The following is a 25,882-nucleotide window of genomic DNA, read 5'->3' as shown; positions in this document are numbered from 1 at the left end:
ACTTTGAATATCTGTAAGGAGCTTTATAAAAAGACATTTATGTATTTGGTGACAGGACTGTCATTTTTAAGACAACTTTTAAATCTTCCCATAAACAACATTCTGACATTAACAAATATTAATTAATAGTTATTAGATCCCTACTGTAATTTTGTCTATGCTTTTGTTTCTCTGCTATTGCATACATGCATCAAAAAGAAAAGTAATTTCTTAAAAAGGGGGATACAGAACTGCATGCATATTGCCAGTTTGCAAGGTATACAGGCCCCCTCCCAATCACCCTCCTTCCTCTTTCTTGCCTGCCTGTCTTTTTCTTTGTAACTATTATACCAAACCACATACATTAACAATGAGTTAAACACAGTTCATGGTTTCTTCTCCATAGCTTTCTATGTACTTGCTGAACTGTCTGTTCTTGTTCATTGCAACCAAAGTAAATTACTAGCTACAGTCTGTAGCAATACACCTCCCAAAACTAAACAAAAAGAGAAAAAAAAACATGTTATTGTTCTCACTGATTTGCATTTGAAAAAATAAAGCATGACTTACTCACTTTGAGCATGGAATTTTCCTTCAGACTTAAAAGATTGGAATCACATCAAAAAGACAAAATGGACAGGTGTTTAACTATGATTAAGCTTATAAAAGGTTATGGGTTTTCCTTGGCAATAGTTCTTATTAGAGGAGAGCTTGCTGCAGCAGAAAACTCAGTCACATCAGGCCCTTGGCATCTTATAGGGAGATTTAGGATCAAGTATTTTGAATTTATCTCAGGCAGTAAGTTTTCAAGAAACTTTGTAAGTCAGAGTTATATCATATAATCATTGAATTGTTAGGGCTGGAAAAGACCTCTAAGATCATTGACTCCGACCATTAACCCAGTACTGCCATGTTCACCTCTAAGCAATTTCCCTCACTTCCTCTGTTTTTTTTTTCTGAACGCTTTCAGGGGTGGTGATTCCACTGCTCTCTTGGGCAGCCTGTTCTAATGCCCAAGAACTCTTTCTGTGAAGAAATCTTTCTTAATATCCAGTCCAAACTTCCCCTGGTGAAACTTGAGGCTATTTCTTCTCATCTTGTCACTTGTCACTTTGGAGAAGAGACTGGTCTCCACCTCAAGACAACCTGGTTTCAGGTAGACTAAACAACCCCAGCTCTCACAGCCTTTGATCATAAAGCCCTTCCCCAGTTCTGTTCCCTTCTCTGGACATGTTCCAGCACGTCAGTGTCTTTTTTGTAGTGAGTGGCCCAAAACTGAGCGCAGGGCTTGAGGTGCAGCCTCTCCAGTGCTGAGTACAGTTGAGTACAATCACTATCCTGGTCCTGCTGGCCACACTATTGGTGATGCAGGCCAGGATGACACTGGGCTCACTGTTGACTCATGTTCAACAGCTCTGGACCAACATCCTAGGTCCTTTTCTGCCATGCAATTTTCCAGACACTTGTCCCCAGCCCTGTAGTGCTACATGGGGCTCTTGTCACCCAAGTGCAGGACCCAGCAGTTGGCCATGTTGAACCTCATGTCATTGGCCTTGGAACATCGATCCATCCAGGTCAGATCTCTCTGCAGAGCCTTCCTGCCCTCCAGCAGATCTTTATGTCCATACTTGGTGTTTTCTGTGAGCTGACTGTGGGTTTGCTCAATGCCCTTGTCTAGTTAATCGATAAAAATATTACACAGGACTGTCCCCAGCACCGAGCCCTGGGTTCTACTGTAAACTTTGACAAGTTTACAGTAGAACCTTTTGTGTAGCCCCTGATTTTCAAATGGGCCCACAGAAAACTTCTCTAGAAGAAATAAATTTTATATAAGGAATTTTTATAATTCTTGACCTTCTTTTGTACAGGTCTGTACAGACATGTTGAATCTGGCTGAGATGGAGGTAATTTTCCCCACAGAAGCTCTCATAGTGCTGTGCTTTGTTAGAAAGGTGTTTTGGCTGCTGCTAGGCACTGCTTGCATGGCATAAAGGCTCTCTCTAACATTCTCCCTCTCACCAGTAGGCTGGGGCTGGGCAAGATCTGGAGAGGGTACACAACCAGGACATCTGACCCCAGAGGACCAAAGGGATGTTCTAGATCATAGGATGTCTGCTCTGTTATAAAAGCTAAGAGAAAGGAGAGGGGACACACATATTTGCTATTACAAAATGTGTCTTTTAGAGGAACTGCTAGGTGTGCTGAAGCTCTGTTTCCCAGGAAGTGTCTGGACTTCACCTGCTGATAAGAAGTAGAGAATAAATCTTTTGTTTTCCTCTGCCTTCACATGCAGCTTTTGCTTGTACTTCATTAAGTTGCCTTTATCTTGACCAATGAGCTTTTTCTCTCCCACTCTTCCCAGTTGAGGAGGGGAGTGATAGAGTGGGTCACTAGGAACCTGGTATTCAGGCGGGGTCAATCCACCACAACAGTTCACCCATTAGGCAGTGACATTCAGTTCTTACAACATCATAGTCAAACGAATAAGCCAAAATAAAAATATGCAAATGGTTTTAATACTTTTAAAGACTGCTTCAGTTAAGTGTTTTCCTTGTTGTTTTTTTTCTTTTTACTTCAGTCTTTTTGCTCTGACCTTAACTGGCAGAGTATGCCATTCTTCTAGCATTCTTTTTAGAAATGGACTTCAGTACAGATTGTACTCATAATTTTCATTTAGAAATTTTGGGGCAGATGTACATCAGTGGATTATAGGAGCTATTCAGTAATGCCACTAAAATTGAAGTTCAGCTGAGTTTCCTTTAGAAAATTTTACTTACTTCTGGGGTTAAATATGTCCAGTGTATCAAATCTTATAAAGTTGAAAACAGGTATTTAAATTGTCATGTGGCTTTTCTGTGTTTAGCACAATTAGAGCAATCAAAGTGTTAGGAGCAGCAGCGGGAGCAGCATGACTTCTTTTGGAGCTGTAGCTTGGACAACAAATTTGAGCAAAGTGGAAGACTGCCGAGTCTTATAATAAAACTAACAGCGTTTTAGTTTGTATGCTTCATGCAGGTTGTTTTGCCCCACAGTATTTTCCATATTTCTAATATTTCATAAAGAAAGGTCTCTTTTCACTAGGACTGCAAAGAATATGCTGTACTGCAGTTCTATAGCTTATTAGTTTGCTCTTTTTGGAGTAATTTTTAGATTTTTGTAACCGTTTAAAGCAAATCACATTGTAATATCTTTTTGTTACTCTTGGGGTCTCTTAGGTGACTTTTGAGAATCAGTGTGCTCTGGACTTATCTCATGTGTCCTTAAGCCCCAAGCACATGCCAGTGGTAGGACCATAGTGATACAGAGCCAATGGAAAGCAATGAGCACTGCCAGAGGGCAGTGGAGGATCTAAATCCAGTGGTGCCCATCACTCTACAGACTGCATTGTTACTGCAGGTGTTTACCTTCCTGTTTCATGTGTGCCCGTGTTTTTTGTGTGAATCACTAAAGCCAAAGTCTTACCTCCTTTGTCTTCAGTAGACCTTAATAGTATATTTCTGATGTGAAGATTTAAAGAAAATCCAGTATTTAAAGATGCATCCAGTAAGCAAACATGTATACTGGATTTTCATAAGTATTTTACAATTATTAAATTCTACTGAAATCAGTAGAAGGTACCTAGAGTTTTTAGAATCATATTTTCTTACAAGTGATTTCATTCACATAAATGCAGCTGTTTTACAGAGAGTATTTGCACAATTATGTCAAAGTCTACATCCTTTATCCTTTGTGAATTTTTAAAGTAATAGCTGAAGACCAGCATCTTTACCTGCCCTATGCATTTTAACAAGCTGAAGGCTGCGGTGCAATACAGTAGATTCAGATCTTCAAGCTGTTCGAGATAAGAGAAAGGTGGTACAACTGTTCACGTACAATCTCAAACCTTGGAGAATGTAAACAAATCTGGGGGAGAAGAATGCATCTCTGGTAATGGACATAAAAATGCAGCCACAAGGAAAGCCAACTCAGCAACTGTGCTGAAATCAGCTCTGACTGGGTAAAGAGTTCCTGAAGGGGGAGATCATGATAACCAACTCATGGCCCATCTACCCCATAAACTCACCAACTCAAAAGATGAGAAACACAGAGAATGCAGACTGACTACCACTAGAGGCAAGAGAATAATTGTGATATTTTTTTCCATTTTGATAGGCCTAGACCCACAACATATTTAAATTGTGGTGTTTGAGGAACTTTCATAATTAATTTCCATAATCAGTTATTTTCATTGAATCTTCACCTCATCCTTTGAATAGTAGCCTGAAACGTCATACTTTAAGTGCTACATATTATTTTGCCATTAATGCCACCTGGTGCATATATTATATGTGGTGACATTTTATTAATTGCCCATTACCAAGAGTGTATATAAATAATTTCCTTTTCTCTGTCGTAAACTTTTCAGAAGATTTGGCTGAGGAAAGCAGATATATGCACTAGTGGGCTTGATTTCAGGTGTTTTACTACAGACTGCTAATATAGTGGAGTTGGCAGTACATGTTCTCTGCTTCTTTATTTCTGGCCTTCGCTTTCCTGATCCTACATAACTGAGAGGGAGAACTGAAACACTAATTAGTGAAAGCAGACTGTGCATTCAATTCCCTCCCTCATCCTCTCTTTAGCTGCATAAACCTTTGCTCTCCAGTCTGTTACTCTGTTGGCTCAGAACTATCATCATGAATATCTGTTTTCTTCAGTATCCTTTAAGCCATTTCTCTTTTACTGAAAAACTCCCTGCCACTGACTATTCATGGTTCTTTGCAAGAGAAATCGTATTATTTTTACACTCAGTAGGTCCATTTCACCCTCTGCCCAAAGTAAAATTTCCCAGTGCTTCATAGTACAGAAGCCACTACCAATAGATCTATTCGCAGACTCTTAAATTCTTATTTCTGTCTTCTTTAGACAGGGTTCAGCAACTCTGCGACGTCTATATCTATCTTTAGCCAAGGCTGATAACCTCCACTGCTTAGAACTACTCTCCTTCATCCCTTTAAATTGCTGCCACTTAATCAGAACTTAACATGCTCCTTTCTCCTCTCACATGTGTACACATTTGTACAACTTTATGTATATCATAAAGTGACAGGACTGATAGAAACAGGACAGCAACAATACAAACTACTGGAAGAGCTCTCTGAGCAAGTTTGTCATGGGTGTGCAATCTCATATTCTGTCTCTGGAACATTATCTGAACCATTTCTTCTGGTGGGGGTCTTGCTTTTCTGCTGAATTCATGCCTGTTGTATGCTTTGTGGAACCACGATGGCTCCTGTGCTGCTACCAGTTCAGAAAGATCTCCATGGGAAGAGGGTAGCACTGTTTCTTTTTAAGGATACTACTGAACATATGCACATGAAGATTGCAAATGATGTGGATGCACAGGATGTGGATGAAGTCAGGCAAGGTATAACTGTATTACAGCTTTGTCATGTTCCAGTTTATGTCAGGAGACTTAGAGGTGGCAGTAAGTTGCACCCTTCAAGAAGCGATAGGAGTAACTTTCTATGGCATAGAGCAAATTGAGTAGAGTTTATTATAGCTGAGACTGCCACTGAGTAAACTAAAACCAAACCTGCAGGAAAGATCTGCCTGCAATAATACTTGGGCAAATGTATGTATGTTCTGTATGTGTATGATACAGAAATACCAAATTTGGCTTGTCAGTCTTACAGCTGAATATTCTGAGGCAGGTTATTATTCACTGAGCTGCAAAAGAGGATGATTCACTGCTCTTTTACTGGGTTTGTGAGAGGAAATTGAGGGGGGGTTTCTCAGTGTACTGCAGAGCTAAGTTCAGTCAAACACTAATGCTTGACCTTCTTCTACCTACCCGTTCCTCAGAGAAGAGGTGAAGAGGGAAGTGCATGAGATGAGACTAGCACAGGGCTTTTTCCACTCTTCCTCCATATATTTTTCCCTTTCTGTTTAGGGGAAGCGCAGAAAAGAAGAAATAGAACCCTTGCACCATCAAACTTGGTGAGAGTTTTGCCACTGACTGCTCTGCAGAAGGATTTGATTTCTGTTGTTTTAAATATAGAATAATGGGTTTGTAGAAAGAGTCATGCACTTGCTAAATATTCCTCCTTAAATACATGAAGATTTAGGGATGCATGGGAGAAACTAGCTATTTTTTCCAGCTAAAAATATAATGAAAAAAGGGAGTTCCTTGAATTTACTTTACTGCCTATTTCTAACATGGAACACATTTCTAGAATATGGCCTAGTTTTCAGAATTAATGATGTACTATGCTTCAGCAATTCCAAGAATTGCTTTTTGATTATTTCGTTACTTAAGTGGAACTTACATGTCTAAATCCACTTGACTGCTTTGAAACTCTTCACCTCTTAAGAAAACTCTTCAACATGTGAGTGTGCTGTGTTTTCATAAACCAGTAAGGAGTTTATATAGAGAGACAGACAAGTGTATGTACAACTCATGTTGTATGACACAAACTTATTTATTTTTTTAAATTGTGATTATGCAAGCATATTCAACAAAAAACATGAACTTGCATCATCATTGAAATGACAGGATGGTAAACTGGTGTAGTTACTTTTGCAGATTGCTTGGGAAACTACATGAAGTTTCTTTTTGACATAAAGCTTCTCCCCACATTGTAAATTAATGTACAGTTTAACCTGTACCCACTGTTTCAGTTCAGCATTAAGCATTATATATACAACCAGTAAGGTTAATCCTGCTGGTTGTTTAAAAGAATAGTAAGATTCAGTGTGCAAAGGGTGAATAATGGAATAAAACTGCATCTTAGAAGGGGATGTAGGGCAGTGATAGATACCATTTTAATTTTAATGATTTTATTCTTTGCACTGGTGGGATAGCAATATTAACTAGAAATTAATTTAAAAATACTTAAAAGCCTTAGGAGTGGGAATGAGGGCAAGAGTAGATAGCTATGCATAGGTATGGTTGTACAGACATAGACATAGAAGGAATGGCATTTATTTGGCAGTCTTGTGACTCTTGCAATTAAATGTACTGATGGGAGTTGATCACCTTAGGCGCTTCATAATCAAACAAAGGCATCAACAAGAGGTGATTCATGGAATTTTAAGACAGTCATTGATGATAACTCAAAACCTTGGTCATTTAAATGTTAAGATTCCATCTGAATTCACAGTGGAAATACTGAATACCATATTGTGGCAATGAATTTTCAGTAAGCCTTCCTGTAGGTCTGAACTGCCATCATGGTCCTAATGAGAAGCATTGAGTTTTGGAGGTATTTCAGTTCCATAATTAAAGAGATGGTTTGGTTTTCAGAAAGGACAAATCTCTTCATACTTGATATAGTCAAAATTATATCAATATGTCTTTAACAAAATCTGGAATTTCTGTATTTCCCATTTTTCAGGAATGACTATAGATAAAAATGTTACTCAGTGATATATATTAATGTGACAATTTTTAAAAGTATTATAGATCTTCTTTGGAAAAAATAAAATAAGCTGAATTATTTTCAAATAAGAAAACATCTAAATTTGTAGAACCTGCACCAATATTGTCAGGCATGTTATTAGTTTGTTTTATCATTTAATTACAGTATACTTCTACTTTTCTAAAGTATTATGAGATACCTTAGAATTCCACTGAGAATTAGCAAATAAGAATTATATGTTACAAATATAGGACAACAGCATTTTTTCTTTCAAAGGATATTCCTTTGTTGTTCAAAAAATGTTTGATGCTCATATTTTTAAAGAAATCCTTTGAAGTTCACTTCAATAGAAACTCTTGCCATACCGACCAGATGAGATTTAGTTTACTAATTAGCTGCTTCATTTTGATTTAGCACATAACAAAATCAAATCACAACTATAGAATTTTTATTAATTAAACTTTTAAAACAGCTGTATATGTGCTGATGGCAAACTTTTAACCTGCCTTCTTCTTTTATTTAATTTTCTTTCTTATTAATACCTGATGTGATTTAATGCTCTATGTTTTCAGCAGACAATGTACTCACTAGCTGAATAACAGGAGCTAGAAGTGAGGCTTATAAAAATCCTTTTTGTAGAATGAGTTTCAAAGCCCATGAACAGCAATTTCCATACAAGATCCCCCCACATTTCTGTCAGACACTCTTAGAAAGTTCACCATGGCACTAAACCCATTTTTCCTCCTTTACTCATATTCTGCTTTTCTGTCCTTCCCTGGTGTGAACTTTTATTAAATCCCTCCCTATATGCTTTCACATCAAGAAAGTATTTCTGAAGGCAAAATTCATTAAAGGACATATAGGAATAAATTTTGAAAGGATAGGTTATAGAAAGAAGAAGAGTTTTTAAGAGTTCAGGAATTTTTAAGAAAGGAAAATTATGTATTTTCTTTACTCCCCCTTACTTAATCAACTTCTTTCTATCCATGTCTCTTGTCATTGAGGGCATGCCTCAGAAATTATAATTTTCATCCAAAATCACACATTACCTTATATGTCTCTACTGTCTTTATTGCTTGATCAATCCTATTTATTTTGTGTAAGCCCATCCATCCCTAGTAGCATTCTGTGAAGCAGCTCTTTTTTAGGTAGCATTAAAGCTTTCAGTGTTACAAATCAGCTCTACATGCAACTGAACTGCTCTTTTAGTTTGCCTAGTATAGATGAGCAGAAGTTAGTACAGCTCTGTGAAGCTGAAATGGTGAAAGGAGTCCAAAAATTGCCTTGTACCCCTCTACACACCCTCTACACACCATCTCCCAGGCTTTGAAAGAAGATCTCCATTTGGTGCATCTGTTGGTTTGTCTTTTGTAGGACCTGCTTGGTTTTATGCTCAAAGTATGACTATAGTTATGAACACTACACATCATGCTTATTTCTTCTTATATGCCATCTAAATTTTGAAGTCTTCTTAATCTTATTCAGAGAAGAAAAAAAAAAAAAACACTGGAAGTTTTGTGGATGTTTCTAGACTATAACCAGAAGGTGGTAGTCTCCTTTGTCCTATGACTCCAGCATTTCCAGGAGATTTACGAGATACAGTTCCTATGTGGTCCAGTTCAAATACAACCTTACCGTCATGACTTTTTTAGCAAGTAGGTAAATAATTTCTTCCGCTACTACCTGTGAGATGGAAGCAATTAAAAACAATCAATGTATTTTCATTCTGGGATGCTACTGTGTTTCATCCAAGCCACATTAAACTGAGTAGTCTTTCATATCCTTTTGGTTAGATTGGTCTATCCACTGGTTTTACCTTACTGAAGAAAGAAGGGATATCACAGCTTGGCTGCAGTAAAGGTAATCTGGCAGATGGAGCTGGAGACCAGATGCTTTGCAAGAAAAAGGGAACTGTAAAGCCAATCACTGCCCTTTGCCCTCTGAATTAATGGCAATCAAAATCTCTGATTAGCTCTGCTATCCCTCTGCCCAAGGCAATAGAGCCTAAATTGTGCACAGTTTCCAATGCTATTTCAGGTAGGGAGAAATACTTCTGTGGTTCTTCTCTGTGTAATAAATTTTGTTTGATTGGAAGCCACTTTACTAGAAAGTAGGTTTTGAGCCTAAGTGCAAAAAACTTAGTTTTTTGCTTCTAATTATTCATCTGATCACTTCTTTAATGGTGCATTTGATTTATTTCAAAGTAATCTCTACTTTTTATATGTAAATCATGAGTTTGAGAGTGTGCTAATTAAATTATGCAAGGAAAATGCAAGGAAAAACTGTTCTAATCAAAAGGTGGAAATTCTATTAGAATGTTTGATATTTATTTATATAGGCTTCCAAAGGAGGTAGCAATTGACAGTCTGAACTACACTGTACACCATGTTCCCAAGATAAATGCAGTACATACAGTAACCAAGAAGATTAATTTACTCTATGAGGCAAGGTATTGCAATCAGAAGCCAATAATCAATACAAATGACCTTTATGACCCAGGAAAAGATTTTCATTAATTCCAGGTTAATTGGAGTTGTCTTAATTGCTTAATTGCTGAAACCAATAGTACATACAAATGGCCAGTCTGACCCAGGAAAATAGTTTCATTAGTTCTGGGTAGAGTTGTCTTAATTGCCTAAAGCACACATCTGGCAGTTTCTAGTTCAGGAAGGAAGTTATCAAAGAACTGAAGTATTCTAATTTTTCTAATGCTGATCAAGTACTTCTCTAAGTTTTAAACAGCTCAACAATACCAAAGCTGTGAAAAAGCACTGAAATTTAGCTCAGCCATCTAAAGAATTTCAAAGCACACGTTATAATAGTCATTGTACTAAGATAGAAATCTGGAATAAGTACCAAGAAAATATAAGGAGCTCTAGCTGTATGTAAAACTTTTCCGCTAAGGAGGGTTTTATCTTAAAGTGTTTTTATTAAATACAATGATAGCAGGAAGAAAACCCACTAAAAAAGTGTTTCCTTTCATGAATAATTGCATTTTTAGAATCACATTTTCCAGGTTCTCATGCTGTTTGGAAACACTGACAGCAGGTTGTCCAATGACAGAACTAGGTGCTTCCACATGTATATTTTGAAGTTAGAGAAGAAATTTAGGTGGACATATTTTTGCTGTTTCCATGTCAGAAAAGCAAAAGCTTCCTTGAAGAATTTGGATTTAATTTTATTTCACCATCACTTCTTCAATATAAAGAAAATTGTTCCCTATCTCTCTTTTTTTTCTTTTCTTGTTCTTTTTTTCTGTTAAATTGTTGGATTGTTAGTGCTTTCTCAGTAGTTGGGAATTTAAAATAGTGATTCATCATTGTACAAGAGGTTGCAGGCAAATAGGAATTCAATCTCTGCTTATCATGAGTTGCTGTCTATGTTGTTTTTTCATGAGCTCAAAAGAAAAGATATGCCCTAAAGTTTTCCTAACAGCAGGTTTTACATTTTCAGTCCTCCAACACATTCTGAGTTCTGTAAGTTCTCTCCTGCCTCCTGTCACTTTATACTATCAGCAGAGCACCCACGTAAGACATGCATGAGACATGAGCACTGTTGTGAGGAGAGCTGGGTTCCAGCGCATGTGGCCAGCACTGAGCCTTGTCCCCTGCAGAGTCAGGAGATGCCAACTTTGATATGAGCAGCTCACTCATTGGAGCTGACACAGCCACGAGGCCACGCTGAAACAGATGCTGCACTGAATTCTTGAGTGTGTGCTTTAAACTGTGAGGGGGAAAAAAAGGGTTGAGCAGGCAGTATATTTCACCACTCTCTAGCATGGTTGCATCTGTCTTGGTACATGGGTAATTTCCTAAAAGTAATATAAAGAATTCTGAAGGATTTTATGATGATCCTAAGTACTAATTGCAGAATGAGGTGCAATGCTTACATTATGGTCTACTGCTCTTTCAGCTCATGAGTTAATCATTATAATAACAGCAACCTTTTCCTTCACATTTATAAAACAGCTAGTAAATCTACAGTACTGCAATAACATAAATATAAAAATTATTATAATTAACTGGGAAATAAAAGGCCAAGCAAAACAGAGGCAGTGAAAATGGTTGATTCACACCTGGTTAAAAAATGACATTTTAAAGACATGATTCTTGAATTGAAATGTAAGTAAAAGAATAAGTAGTCTATTGAAGCAATTTCAGGTGAGATCTTCAAAGGGCATATAATTCAAGGAACAAATGTTAATTGAAATTTGTTGGAAGTGAAGTTCCTAGAGTTCTAAAATGTAAGTTACAGAAATTTTGAAGGCATTGAAAAAAATTACAGCACAGGTAGGGTCCACATTCTTTCCATTGCCACTCACCTTTCCTGAAATAGGGGGGGAAATTGAAGCCCCTGTAATAATCAAGTACATGTCAAAATTACATTTAGTGTGCATCTGAAGGAGTGAGCAATATATTATGTATCACATCTCATAAATGGCACAGCTTCTAAATAGTAGCATATAGATTTAGTATTAGAGATAGAGATATTTTGCTGCAGAGTAAGGCCAGCATTATTACTTTTTTTCTTTTGTGGTCAACATATTTTCAAAATATAAATATGAAAACATAGGAAATGTCAACATTGTTGACATACATAGAATACTATATCTAGAGGATTTGGCAACAGTGTGTACACACAGAATGCTATAATGCAGATAGTGAATCAGGTGGAGTTTTCAGAGAAGAAATTAGAAAATACAGATTAAAAATCTCAAGTACATCCATTATATGGTGATTGTCTGAAGACAGCATCAGCAACTGGCTATAAATTTGGCCTGCCCTATAAGTGTCAATTTATGTTCATGCATACATGTGCCTACATATATTGTTTATATAATTATGTGGTTCTGTGGTGTTTATCCACAGTGTGATCTGGTGGGAATGTGCCTATACCTCTTCCTGTACCTGAAGTTCACAGACTGGCTAAGGTTGGAATGCAGCGCAATGGGACTTCTGGTCCAACCTCCCTGCTTAAGCAGGATCACAGCAGAGCATGTTGCACAGGATTGCAAGATCCAGAGGGTTCTTGAATATCTCCAGTGAGGGACACTGCACAACTTCTCTGAGCAACCTGTTTCAGTGTGTGGTCACCCACACAGGTTAAATGCATTAAGGTTAACATAAAATGTATCAAGGTTAAATGCCTTTAATATATATAAAATGCGCTAAAAAATAAATGTGTTTAGAGTTGTGATTTTAAGCTAGTTTGGTATTTTTTATTGTCAGAGGAAAAGAGCATTTACACTTTCTCTTTGCAAATACTCTAGGACTAGGGAGCATATTAATCCCCATAGGACAGGGGTGTGATTAATCACACCTTAGTAGAGAGCAAATGTCCACCTTGCAGCTTTGATGAAGTCACTAGATATAAAACAAAAATTAATTTTGCCTATTTAATTTCACATTTTAGTCATTAATTATTTTGACTCATATTTTCTGAATTGATCTGTATTGCTATATTTAGGAAAAAGAATAAAACTTCATATTATTTGGGTTACGTTTTGCATTTCATACTATATAACTTTAGAGAAAATTACTGCTGAGATGATGATATACTTATTAACAGTTCTAAAAATCTGACAGGTAGGTAACAATTTTTAGGCATTGTTGTTATCGTGAACAATTTAAGTAGTATTTTTAGATTTCTTTTATGTTGCAGCAGCTGCTCTCAATTTTTCTAAGTCAGATTGCAGTTGCTGAAAGACTGCTTACTTCCTCTCTCTCTTTCTTGCAAAGAAAATGACATACTGTGTTAGCTGATTTATAAACTGGTGGGGAGGAGGGTTTTTTAGTTTCAAAGAAGCCATTATTTAATGTATTTTTAGGGCAGAAGAGTCACCATTTTCTTTTTGACTGTTCTGTTAGAAGTTTGTGGGAGGAGAAAAGTGGCTGCTGTTAGTAAGAGGCATACAGAAATGTATCTATGCTACTGCTTTATTCTGTTTTGCAGGATGTGAATTAACAGGATGCAGCTAGTCTGAAAGAGGCATATGCAACATATTCTTTACCCTTATAGCAAAAATAGAAATTTGGCTTTCAAATCTAGAATGTAAGGGGAAAAAAATTATCTAATTTCTGACAAAAACTTTAGCCTTAAAGGCTTGGTTACTCAAAAAACTCTAAGATAAGAGTTTTTAATTTCTCTTCATTAGGCTTTCTATCATTATTTCTATTTGTTTACTTCCTAAGTGTGTATTTTCTCATTCTTGCTTTGTTATTGGCTTTACTTTGTTCCTTTGATCAGAATTCAGTTTACCTTTTTTTAAAGTAGCTTTTAATTTTCATATCAAAATTAGCTATGCTAAAAGGCAGGAGAGTCTGCGTAAATATGACAAATTAATGACTCACCTGTATTTTCAAATATTAAAGAGACATTTAGAGTATTGGAAGATCTTAACTAGTTCTGATTTCTTTATGATTTTAGCTATACCGTGTCATCTGAAAATTACATTTATTGCCTTAAAATGTTATTGTAGTAGCAAAGAATCTTATGCTTACTGATTGGAGAGCATATTTGCATGCCCTGAAATGTTGCCATTATTCAGCAGTCATCCCATTTCCAGCTTGTTTTAGGCTGCATGGTAGGAGACTGAAAACACAGATACAGTGGCTACCTTGAGTTTTGTATCCTTATCAGATGCAGTAGAAGGTGGAAAGAGAAGCACAGTAAAGTGAAACTTGTAGAATATTTTATTAGCCAGGACAGTTTACTGTCTATAGTGCTCTTTCTGCTAGGCCAGTATCACCTCTGCTGCAGCCAGAAAACACTTATAGAAAAGTTTCCAAATGCATATTCTAAAATTTGCAAGAGTTATGATGTTTGTGTTTTGGAGACAAAAAACTCCCTTGACTATCACCATACCGCCTAAATTATATCCTGCAGCTGGTAACAGAGGTTCTCTGAGCTAAAGTGACCTAAATGTAACACAGAGTTTCTAAGCAGATTTTTCATTGGACTGTGGATCTTAAAGAGTCTTTACATTCATCTCTACTACATCATTACCCTCAGAACTTCTTCTCTACTGTCATAAAAATATTAAAGCAACTCTCTGTAGAAAAAATTGCTGAAGAACCACCCTTCTCTCATTGCACTGGGACAATTGGCCTGTACTGTAAAGCCAAGACTGCCCCCTTGACATCAGCAAACATCTGAGTTGTGGCTTCTGACTTATTTCCTTTGCAGCATCTAAATGCCACCTCCTCCAGCATCTTTAAAACTCATCCTTCATCTTGTTTACTCAATGAGGTTGCATTATTTGAATTCATCTTAGCATTGAAGTTCCTCTCAAATCCAGTAGATGTTTCTTAGATTTACAATGTTTCTTAATGTCCCACACTGATATATAACTGCATCAATATAAGGTTTTAAAAAGCTTGTTCCCATAAAATTTCTGGTTAATGCTTAATAGTTTTCATAAATGTTCAGATTGCAGAGCATGGGAATAATTGCTAAATTCTCCTCGCAAGCATATCTTTGTCAGGCAGTCATAAAGTAAGTTGAAAGCAAAATGTTTTATAGAAAATTAGTTACATAGCTTGTAAAATGTTCTACAATGTCCTAAAAACAAAAGGGAACATTTTCTGCAATTTCATAATTTTGTACTTGCTCAGATGGCCATTAACCAACAAGATGAAAATCAAATTTATCCTATTCACACTATGAATTATCTGTGATTAGCAGTGTATAGAATGTGATTTTCTAAAGCTTCTTTCATATTCAAGGTATCTTCAAGCACTTTGACAAAAAAAAAAAAAAAAAAAAAAAGAGACTAAACACCATAAGTATACTAAACAAGTATAGGAAAAAAAAGCTTGCCCTTTTCTTTAGGCCAGGATTTAATCTTTGCTTAGTGACTCTTAGAAATCTTGTGTCATAGAATCCTAAAGTCAAGGGGATTTTGCTATTTCTAGTCTTATACATTATAATAGTTTCTGAGGCTTTTGATGTGTCCTGATTTCAACATTTAATTGAGAATGACTGGCAATCATGTTCCTTTCTTTGTGGTATAAATTCTATGCACCTTAAACTGGCCCTGCTCTATAAAACCCAGAATCCCTTTATATGTATTTAGGAGTCATGGGCCAACATCTGAAATGTCCAGAAAGAATGAGAATTGACTTGCAATACTTTAATTTTATTGTTATTTGACCTAGTGTTTTCCAAGCTGCTATAATGAACTTGAGTCATGCTTTTGTTAGCTTTTCTGAACAAGATTTCTGTAGTCTATGATGCCCACATAACTCCAACTAATTGGCTTTATTAAGTGAATGGGTACCATAAGATTTGCATTTCTGTTCCAGAGTGCATTTCCACACATTGCGGTGATTGTGTGCATGGAAATAAGCTGAGACTCGCATTTGCCTTCATGTCACTGCAGTGGTAGGATCTAGGCTCCAACAGGCCCATAAGTAAGAAAGGCTGGATTAGCACAAATATAAACTTTTCAATTGTTGTTAATAATATCACCCAAATCTTTTGTGCACATCTAAACAGCTTTAACAAATCAAGTTTTTTTTCTAACTACCAGAAAGTATGGTCTTCCAGTAGGTGTGTATAGACACGAGTACAAGTAGCATATAGCATTATTATCATGATATGGGTAAACTTAACCACAATTATCATGTATCCAGTATAAGGTCTTTAAACAAGTATAGCTAGAAGCTTGGCCAATCTCTTAGAAGGATCTAGCTTCCTTTTCCTTGTGCAAATAGCAAAAGCCAATGAAGGCTAAATGGGAGTAAGAAGCTTGCCAGAGCCATTCCATTATAACACAGAGGAGGAGATACTATTGGTTTGTGAAGTATTAAAGTATATCTGAAATATAAAGAAAGACAGATATGATTGTGTTTTTACCATTGATGAATGCACAATTCAAGAGTATCAAAATCTGAAAAGAAACCTGCTTACCCATGTAGTGATTATCAAAGCCTTTTAGGTAAATGATGTTTGCACTGTTCATTAATTGGTTTGGTACTTTCAAGAGCTACCCTGCCAGTTTGACAATTATGCACTCTTAAGCTTTTCACATGCTAAATAGCCAAAATAAGCAAAGCTTATCAGATCCTTACTATGTCTTGCTCAGTACTAATAAGTTTGATGTTTGTGTAGGTAATTTTTTATTCTTCAATAAATAATAATATTCCTCAATTTGTCCTCAGTTTTTTGTTTTCTTAGACCACATGACTGTTAGTATTATCAGATGCAGTCTAAATTTCTGTAGGTCCAACCTGAAACCATTGAGCCCTTTGAAGACACCTCTTTCAAGGTGAAACGATACATATTCGCATGATAATATTAAACATTATCAGCTGGGTCAGTTTTGAGTACTATCAGGATAATATGGCCCATGGGTTCCTTAATTATTAAGTCTGTCAGAACCCAAAAGTTGGTAATATTTACCATCTTGTTAGGTAAGTAAGATCTATTATGTGCTTGAAAGAAAAATCCTATATGAAGGATGGTGATACAAAGAGTGCATATCAAGCTCCCAAAAGGAATCTAGCATTAGGAAAAGGTAGTGTCATATTCAGTAATTCCATTTTGCTTAGTGACTGCATTTCGCACGGACCACTGCTTTCCTGAGCCAGCGTCTGTGGCTCTGGCTGTACAAACTGGCAGCTGCTGTGGATCTTCTCCAGGGCAGTGAGCTGGCAAAGGCAAATTTGTGTCACTCATCCTTCCTCTGCCATGCAGGAACATGGGAGGAGTATTAAGCAATGTTCCCTATTCTGATACTACTAGAGTGACAAAAGACTGCTTTAGGCCATGCATTGTAATGCTCTGTAAGACTAGGTGACTAGGTAGTCTCTACCTATCAGCAATTGCAGCATCATTACTCGAGTTTTTGAGTGAATCCCAGATATTTAATACAGTTTTTCATTCAGAGTTCCTCTGCTGCACCAAGCATAGTGTTAAATAAATGAGTAGTATGTTAGAAGTCTTTTTTGTATTCATGGAATTCCCATCTGAGCACAAAACAAATCCTTGGCTCCTTTGTGTATATCTAAACAATGAAAGAATTTGGATGATTAACAGTTTGTCATGTACTTGTTTTTATGGCCACTGCATCTCTAATGCACTGTGCCATACAGGTTCTTCGGTGTCCTGGACACTGAGAATTAGCATCCTGCATGAAGTCAGATGCCAGCATTATAGGTAATTCACAGTAAATGTAAGAAATTCCCCACTGTTGTATTTGATCAATGGCAGCAACAGCGCATTTCACTTGAGACTTCTTCAATGCAGCTAATCTTGAATCCAATTTAATATTAGATACAATTTACCACGTATCTGGCTGACAGCAACATCAGAACATTCATCTCATTCCTACACAGCTTAAGAAACACACATCCAAGGGCTAAAACAAGGTCAGTAAATTAAACAAGAACAAAAATTGGCATTATGTCTCCTCTTTCAAGTTTGCATGGAGAATTTTCCATGCCTATGTACTCTGAAAAGAGCTGTAATACAAATGATACACTGCTGATCTTATGATCCAGAATGACTTTCAAGGTTTGGGCAAGAGCTGTGGACTAAATTCAACTTTCATTTAGGCCTCATTCCAAATACAGAAAAATGTAAAGACATGGTGTATTCTTATGGTTGAACATAGCAGCAGAAGTGTGTCTAAAGTGTTTTAAGGGTACAAATACAAATTAAAATTCTGTGATGCAGAAAGAACAAACTAAGGCAGATTAGAGTAGGGGAGAAGCTGGGCACAGTAGGTGTGTGGGTTAGAGCACTGTGATTGATCTCCTAAAGATACAGCAAGCTGTCTGAGAGGCCAGCAGGAAAGCTGCTTATCGTGCACAGCATTCGTGAAAGTGAGCAGCTAAATTCTGACATGACATAGAAAGAATCAAGAAACACAGATACCAATCTGGCCCCCATGAACTGGCCAGTTCTGGGGTTTAAAAATAATGATTTTTTTTTTTTTTTTAGATATCTCCTCAGCGTAGCCTTTTTGCTGTGTGTGAGGTGGAGGTATTTATTCAGATACCTCCATCTTGCTGGCCCTGTGTGCTCTGTCTCTCTGCCAGCACCTAGGTGCTTTTATTGTTCCTCACCACAGCTGTCTCTTAATTTGTTGCCTCAGCTAGCTGTTTCTGCCTTTACATTGCCTGTGCCTGGCTTGAGTCCTCTCTGAGCCTCCTTATTATCTTAACTCTGAGTCATATTATGCCAGTGTAATACTTTCTGTTAGTGAATAGTTTCCTTTCCGTTTCATTGGGAAGGCGACCTTGACAACAAGCTGTATTGAATCTCACAGAAAAATAAAAGATGCTGCAGAGAGTCCAGAGAAGGGCAAGGACCCTGGTGAATGGGCTGGAGCACAAGTCTTATGAGGAGTGGCTGAGGGAGCTGGGGATGTTTAGCCTGAAGAACAGGAGGCTCAGGGAGGACCTTATTCCTCTCTCTATGTAAGGAGATTTGAGTAAGGTGGGGATCATTCTCTTCTCTAGCTTAAAAGTGACAGGGTGAAAAGAAATGGATTCAAGTTGCGCTATGGGAGGTTTACATTAGGTATTAGAAGAAATTGCTTAATGGACTTTGGAATAGACTGCTCAGGGAAGTGGTGGAGTCACAATCCCCAGAATTTTTTTAAAAAAATGTGTCTATGTCACTTGAGGACACAGTTTAATGGTAAACATGGTGGTGGTCCTAGGTTAGACTTGATGGTCTTAAAAGTATTTGCCAACTTTAAGCATTCTGTGATTCTGTGAACCAAAGTATGACTAGGATTTTATTTCTGTTATTGCTATTTATTTTCCAGGATTAAATACACACAGCAAAATCTTTTTATGACTCTCTGTTCTGGTTCTGGCCAGGACAAGATTAGTCTTTGCAGTGGCCAGAACAGGGCATGGCTAGAACCTGGAGGCTATTCTATACTACCTCATGTCATTGCTGGGGTCAGGGGGAAAGGAGTCTCTTGCAGCAAGAAGGAGTCTTTCCTTCTGGAGAGAGTGACAGAGGGAGTGCTCGGGTAATGCTGGTTCTGAACATTTTGTGTGTGGTTCACTCACCTCCCTTTTGTATGCTTGTTATTAATGTTGTTGCTGTAACTGTTCATTGCCATTTCCAGTAAGTTGTTCTTAGCCCGTGATCTTTACCTTTTGTGCCTTCAATTCTTCTCTCAGCCACTAGCAGGGGAGGGGGAGAGGGGGAGTGAGCGAGTGTGGTTTGGAGCATATCAGTGGCAGCACTAAATTGAGGAGTAGCATTCCTAAATAACCACAATGTCTGAAGGTACAGACTAGATGATAAAGTGTGCATATATATACATGTATATCAAGACAGTTTATCCATTTTTATTTTTCCTGTATTACCATTTTGCTTCCCTGTGAAAGGAGATAAAAGTGCCTTTTGCAACCTCACTTACTAGTTTCTTTTAGCAAGTACTTTCACAATTGAGAATACTTCATTATTATGATGGAAATTTTGACACCATTAAAAATACAGTGTAAAATATGCAGAGAGACTAACTATCTGGTTAGAATTTGTGTGAAATGGAAATGTAAAGGATAGAATGACACCTGTTTTGAATCACAGCACTGGAAAAATGCATGATTGATGCCAGCAGCCCTACGTCTAATTATTGTATTCTTATAGCTTGCCTTGTGGTTTAAAAATCAAAGACCTTATTTAGCCGCTATTTTGATGACTTACCTGTGCTTTAGGTATTATTAACCCCTGCTTATTGTGTAAATTTCTAAATGTAAGACTTCTCTCCTGAACCTCCCTTTCTAGAATAGATTATACAACTATTTTATGTCACTAAGGTCAAAAGGAAACTAGCTTGCATGAGAAGTGTTTGAGCTATCTTCTGTCTGCAATATTAAGAGACAAGAGGCAATTCCATCAGCTTGTATGCTTGTAAATATGTGCTTAGTCTCCATTCATCACCAATTTAAGCAAGCTATCTTAAACTCCAGTGGAATTCAAGAGGGCTTGAATTCTTCAGTAGGCAGGCACAAGGCTTTGCTAAAAGCTGAACAAGTATTAGTCCTTGCAGTCTCCAATGCATCCCATATTATGTTCTAATTTCATCCAAAAAAGAAAAAAAAGAGCCACACAACAACCCTGTATGAAGGGTTAATTAAGATTCTGAGCTTCAGGCAGGGTTACACATAAAATGTCAATGCTGACAATTCTTCATGAATATAACAATCTCAGCTCATTAAAGACTGAGACAGTATTTTACAACTACGTATATGAATTTTCTAATGTGTTAATATATCTTACAAATTTAAAAATACGTGTTTCTTAAATTTTGCATGTTTCTGAAGTAGATGATCTTTGAGATTCCTTTCAACCTAAACAGTTCCATGATTCTATGAGTTTCACATGCCTCAGTTCTCCTGGGGCAGTGTAATTACTCTGCTAGAAGGGCAATACAGCAGAAAACAGTCCAGATTTCTGCATTGCAGGGGTGGTAACTTCCTAAAACTTGTACTGATGAGATCAGGTTTTCTGGAGTGACATCATACTTGCCAGGAAGGAGAAATTGGTTGGGTTGTGAGATTCAGGAGCAGTGAATGAATTCAGGAGCAGTGAATTGCTTTTTTGCAATAATCATAAGAATGTGGAATTCAGGAACCTTCAAAGAAGGAACAAAGCCAGAAGATAGGACCACAACCCTGGTGTTCAGACTTTTTCATGTTCAGGTGTCTGCTTGGAAGAATCCCATAGTACACAGTCATAGAGATTAAATGTTCCAGAAGAACTGGTTGATTTTCAAGGATCTTCCTCCTTCAAGTTGAAAAATTGTCTCCTTCAAAGTACAGGAAATCAAACAAACATGACAGGAGGTCCACATAATTGAACCAGTAGCTCTGGAAAAAACTCGGAATTGAAAAGAAAACATACAAGAGATCGAATCAGGGCCAAGTGGCCCAGGAGGAGTACAAATATCCTGTCTGAGAGTGGAGTTATAGGATTGAATCTGCCATGACATGGAAGGCAACAAGAAGGGCTTCTACATATACGATAAGCAAAAGGAAGACTAGAGAAATATGAGCCTGCTGTTGAAAGGGTTAGGAGACCTTGAAAGGCAAGGCAGTGGCATAGAAATGGTTGAGGCCTTTTTCACACATCTTGATCAGTAAGACTGACCTTCAGGAATCTCCAGCCCCTGAGTTCTGGGAGACTCTTTCACTGTGAAGGTGGTCAAATAGTGGAACAGGTTGCACAGATGGGTTGCAGAGCCTTCATATGTCAAGATACTCAAACTCTGACTGAACAAAGTTCTGGAATACCTGCTCTAGCTAACTTTTCTTAAGCAGGCAGCACCAGACTAGATCATCTCAAGTCACTTCCAAATTGTGTGATTATGTGTACATTAGCCAGTACAGGTACACAAAATCTTTACAGAAAAGATGAAAGGAGGCAGAGTTCTTCTAAATTTTTAGTTCTCTTTTTCCTGAACTTTTGTTAGGCACTTCTATATACAAACTCAGGAACAAATAAAAATGGCCTTCTCCACTCTAAGTACAACTTACACTTACACACAAACACAAGGAGCCATAATGGTACATAACTTACTCATATTAAAGACCTGAACTGTATTACTTGTGGAAATGTATAAAACAATATCAATATTAGTGACCATTCATTCAAAGTTTTTTTTTAATGTAAAATAACAGTATGTTCTGTTTTGAACAGAACAGTATATTCAATAACAATATGTTCTGTGTTTGACTCTAGCTTCTACTGTGGCTGACCCAGTGAAGGAGGTGGTTTAGCTTTTAGGGTAAATCATAAGTGCATGGTCTTTGTGATGGGTGCTTACAAGTTACTTCTTTGAACTTCTGCATACATCTTATGTATCCTATCAGTAATGTTTTGGCATCTCACAGATGTAAACTCCTCGGCACTGCTCTGTGCCTCTCTTTCTCTCTTCTCTCCTGTGTGGCTGCAGCAGCAGTGACACAAAGCATTAAGTACACAGATATGTGAATTATCTGTGAGTACTTGATAGCTCATAGGCTCAGATGTGTATATCTACTATATGTAGATGTGTTCTATTCATTTAGGCAATAGTTTGACATCAGGTAAATACCATAAAACATGTTTCTTGAGCAAAAGCAGTGCACAAGATAGAATTGATGTAACTTTTCCCTGATCGATAAGCCATCAAGATTTGCATGAACAAATCATAATGCAGGAGTATCAAACAAGGTCAAATGACTAGAGATATGTGTTCTTTATGCTTTAAAACATACTAAAGTAATGGATATCATATTAAATTATAAACCTTCAGCAAGAAGTCAATTGGCAAATAAAAACTAAAAGTACCAAAAAATCTCAAAACTGTGCATGTAAACTAGTTGAAGCAACATATTTTAAAGAGTAATACATGAAAATCATATAAAGAAGCTTTAGAATAGCATATTATTATACCTGATTATGTTTTGACAGTGTAATAGAACTTTAAAATGCACATGGTTGGACTCAATTGATGATAAAATTTACTTTTTCTTTTGTAGAAAATGATGAGGTCATCTGTATTTCATATGTTCATACTAAGCATGGTTGCTGTCGATGTGATTGTTGCTGCTAGCAACTACTATAAAGGAGAAAATTTCAAGAGACAATATGATGAATTTTATCTTGCTGAGGTGAGTATGGTAAAACGACTATCTGGGTAATTTTCAAGATAAGCTAAAGTAAAAAATGTGATTGTCAAGAACATTTTAGTGTGTAATTTCTTATTCCCTGAATCATTCCAAGAATACTTTGCTAACTTGTTCAACTTCCTCTATCTGACAATGGCTGACAACCCTATCCTACAACCTTTTGAAAGGTAATTTCCTCAAACAAAATATTAGTGGTAGTGAGCTGAGGCTTGTATAACATCTGCAGGCAATGCATTGCTGCTGAGTTGCTAACTTTTTCTAGCAGAAGTGTAACATTCAGAAGAATTTAACTTTAAAAAGATGACAAAACATTGTATTTAAAAAATATAATATTGAACTTCTTCCTAAATAGTCTTTATTTTATATACTTAGCTGGCAGAAGGTCCTTAAGCATAACCAAAATAGTGTTACAAATAGTCTGGCTTCAGCAATTGCAAGAGCACACTACAAAAAAACCCCATTTATGTAGTCGTGAATTCTGCAAAGGAGGAGTCTGTGCTCCTGAACCATTCAAGTGGAGGTACAAGTGACATTCTGACAGGGAGCCTGTTTGAGTCATTAGCTGGTCAAGGATCTTACTGTAGAGCATACACTGGAGATCCTAGAACCTTGCCTGGATTGGGCACATACTACTTTATGCTTACTGTAATTTCCCTGGCTTCAATAGTCACACAGTCCTTTGGACCCAGAGGGGTCATTCTTAGACTAGAGGGAATGATAGCAGTATGTTCCTTGTTGTTTCTCTGGTTTTGGTTGTTGTGTGGTTTTCTATGTTTAAATATATTTGATATTCAGAGTCATATGCCCAGCTTTAAACCCTTTAGTTCATAACAGTACAATGCTTTATGAATCTCCTTTTTTTTTAAGATTGAATTTATATCTATTTTTAATCTTTGTTTTTGAATTTGTATCTGATCTCTTAAAATTGTATGAAGCTGAAAGTTCACCAGTTCTGGGACAGAAATGAGAGCAAAAAACCTGTTATAAACAGCACCAGAGTCCAAACCTTTAAAAAGTGCAAATTATAGACAGCGGGGATGCATCATTCTTCACTCTCTCTCATGTTGCTGGGGATTGCTGTATTTTGTACGAATATTGAGTCAATGTTGGCGTGGACAACAATTACAAGAATACTTGTGAAATGTAATGTCTTTGCTTTATCTCAAGTTCTAGGACTATTTGAAAAACACCATGAACATGAAATTTTTTATCCTGAAAATAAGACATTGGAATAAAACCAGCAAATGCTGGGTTGTCTTACAAAATGCGCCACAGATCTTAGAGTAGAATTGAGGACAGGGAAACTCACTTTGATCTCCATCATGGTTTAACCCCAGCCAGCAGCTCAGACCAATGCATCCTCTTGTTTACTCTCCCTCAGTGGGATGGGGCAGAGAATGGTCAGAGTAAAAGTGAAACAACTCATGGGTTGAGATAAAAACAATTTAATAGGTAAAGCAAAAGTCATATACACAAGCAAAGCAGAACATGGGATTCATTCACCACTTCCAATGGGCAGGGAAACCATCTCCAGGAAAGCCAGGCTCCATCAGCCATAGCAGTAACTTGTGAAGACAAACAGCATCACTTTAAATATGCCCCCCCCTTCCTTCTGCTACCTCTAGCCTTATATGCTAGACACAATGCTCTGTGGCATAGGATATCCTTGTGTTCAGTTGGGATCATATGTCCTGGCTGTTTCCCCTCCCCATTTCTTCTGCACCCCCAGCCTGATCACTGGTGGGATGAGAGGTAGAAAAAGCCTTGACTCTGTTTGAGCGCTGCTCAGCAACAGCTGAAACATCCCTGTGTTACCAACACTGTGTCAGGCACAAATCCAAATAGCACCATACAAAGTATGATGGGGAAAATTAACCCTGACACAGGCAAATCCAGTACAATATCCTTGGCTGGAAACAAATAATTAAGTCAGCATTAAAGCCTGAGGCCATGAACTCTTCACAGCAGGCATTTTTGCTTTGTGTCCAGGATACAGCAAGTGGAGACTGGATTCTTAACAAAATAACATTATTTCTATTTATATTCAAAATAGGGAACACTGCGTGTCCTATTTCTATTTTGGCTCTGAATATATAAATTATGCTTTTATTAATCAGTGCTAGAAACAATTTCTTCAAAATTTATTTCTAGTATAAAGTTTGTAGGGTTATTTTTTTTCCAGTAGAAATACTTTCAGGGTTTATTTGAGGTGAGTATATAATGTACACTAGTGTATTATAATTCTGTCCTATAAGCAATGTCCAGTTTTCTTTAACAATACATTTTTCTCTTTCTGCATAACTTAGATAATTGATTTCTTAGTGGAGCGGTTGTCAGAAAACTCATTTATTTACCTTTTTACATTTCCAAGTATATGAGGTAAAGTATTCTGGGATAGAGAATGGTGGGATTTTTTATTTGTAAAGCATTTCTTATGTCCATTTATTGGATTTCCTAGTTTTGTTTCTCCTTTTTTTAATCCTGTGATGCTTTTACTAGAGGCACTATAAAAATCAAACTAACAAAACCCTAGTTTGTTATAAAAGGAGGAACAAAGTATCCAAAGAGCAGAAGAATAAAAAAATCCTGAGAAAGGAAAAATTGATAAGCTGGTGTAATTTCCTATTTGGTTGTTGTGAAACTTGCTCTTTGTAGCACAAAGGTTGTACAAAGGAAATATTTTTAAGAGCCTTGAAAAAGCTGAATACTCAGACAATGCAGGTTATTCCACAATGTTTGTTTTCTTGGTGAAGAAGACTAGTTGGAGCAGGATGCTCTGCTGTTGCTCTGTCTTTTCCATTAGAGTAGGCTACAGAAAGCTTTCCCTTCAATGGGAGCTGACTTGAGCAGCCAACAGCAGTG

At 37.1% G+C, this 25,882-nt stretch overlaps 1 protein-coding gene across 12 annotated transcripts in view; it reads left to right on the top strand.

The window, feature by feature from the left end:
• Positions 1 to 25,882, top strand: part of NALCN (sodium leak channel, non-selective) — a 228,977-nt gene that overhangs the window by 94,230 nt on the left and 108,865 nt on the right. For all 12 annotated transcript variants that reach the window (XM_030276727.4, XM_030276696.4, XM_030276731.4 and 9 more), the window contains one exon: positions 22,871 to 23,002. In XM_030276727.4, the coding sequence (XP_030132587.1) occupies positions 22,871 to 23,002 (132 nt within the window). The remainder of the gene's footprint in view (positions 1 to 22,870; positions 23,003 to 25,882) is intronic.

The sequence above is a fragment of the Taeniopygia guttata genome, chromosome 1 (assembly GCF_048771995.1).
Source record: "Taeniopygia guttata chromosome 1, bTaeGut7.mat, whole genome shotgun sequence".
Taxonomy (NCBI): domain Eukaryota; kingdom Metazoa; phylum Chordata; class Aves; order Passeriformes; family Estrildidae; genus Taeniopygia; species Taeniopygia guttata.
Note: the sequence above shows the minus strand (reverse complement) of the source record. Positions and strands in the feature narration are given on the sequence as shown.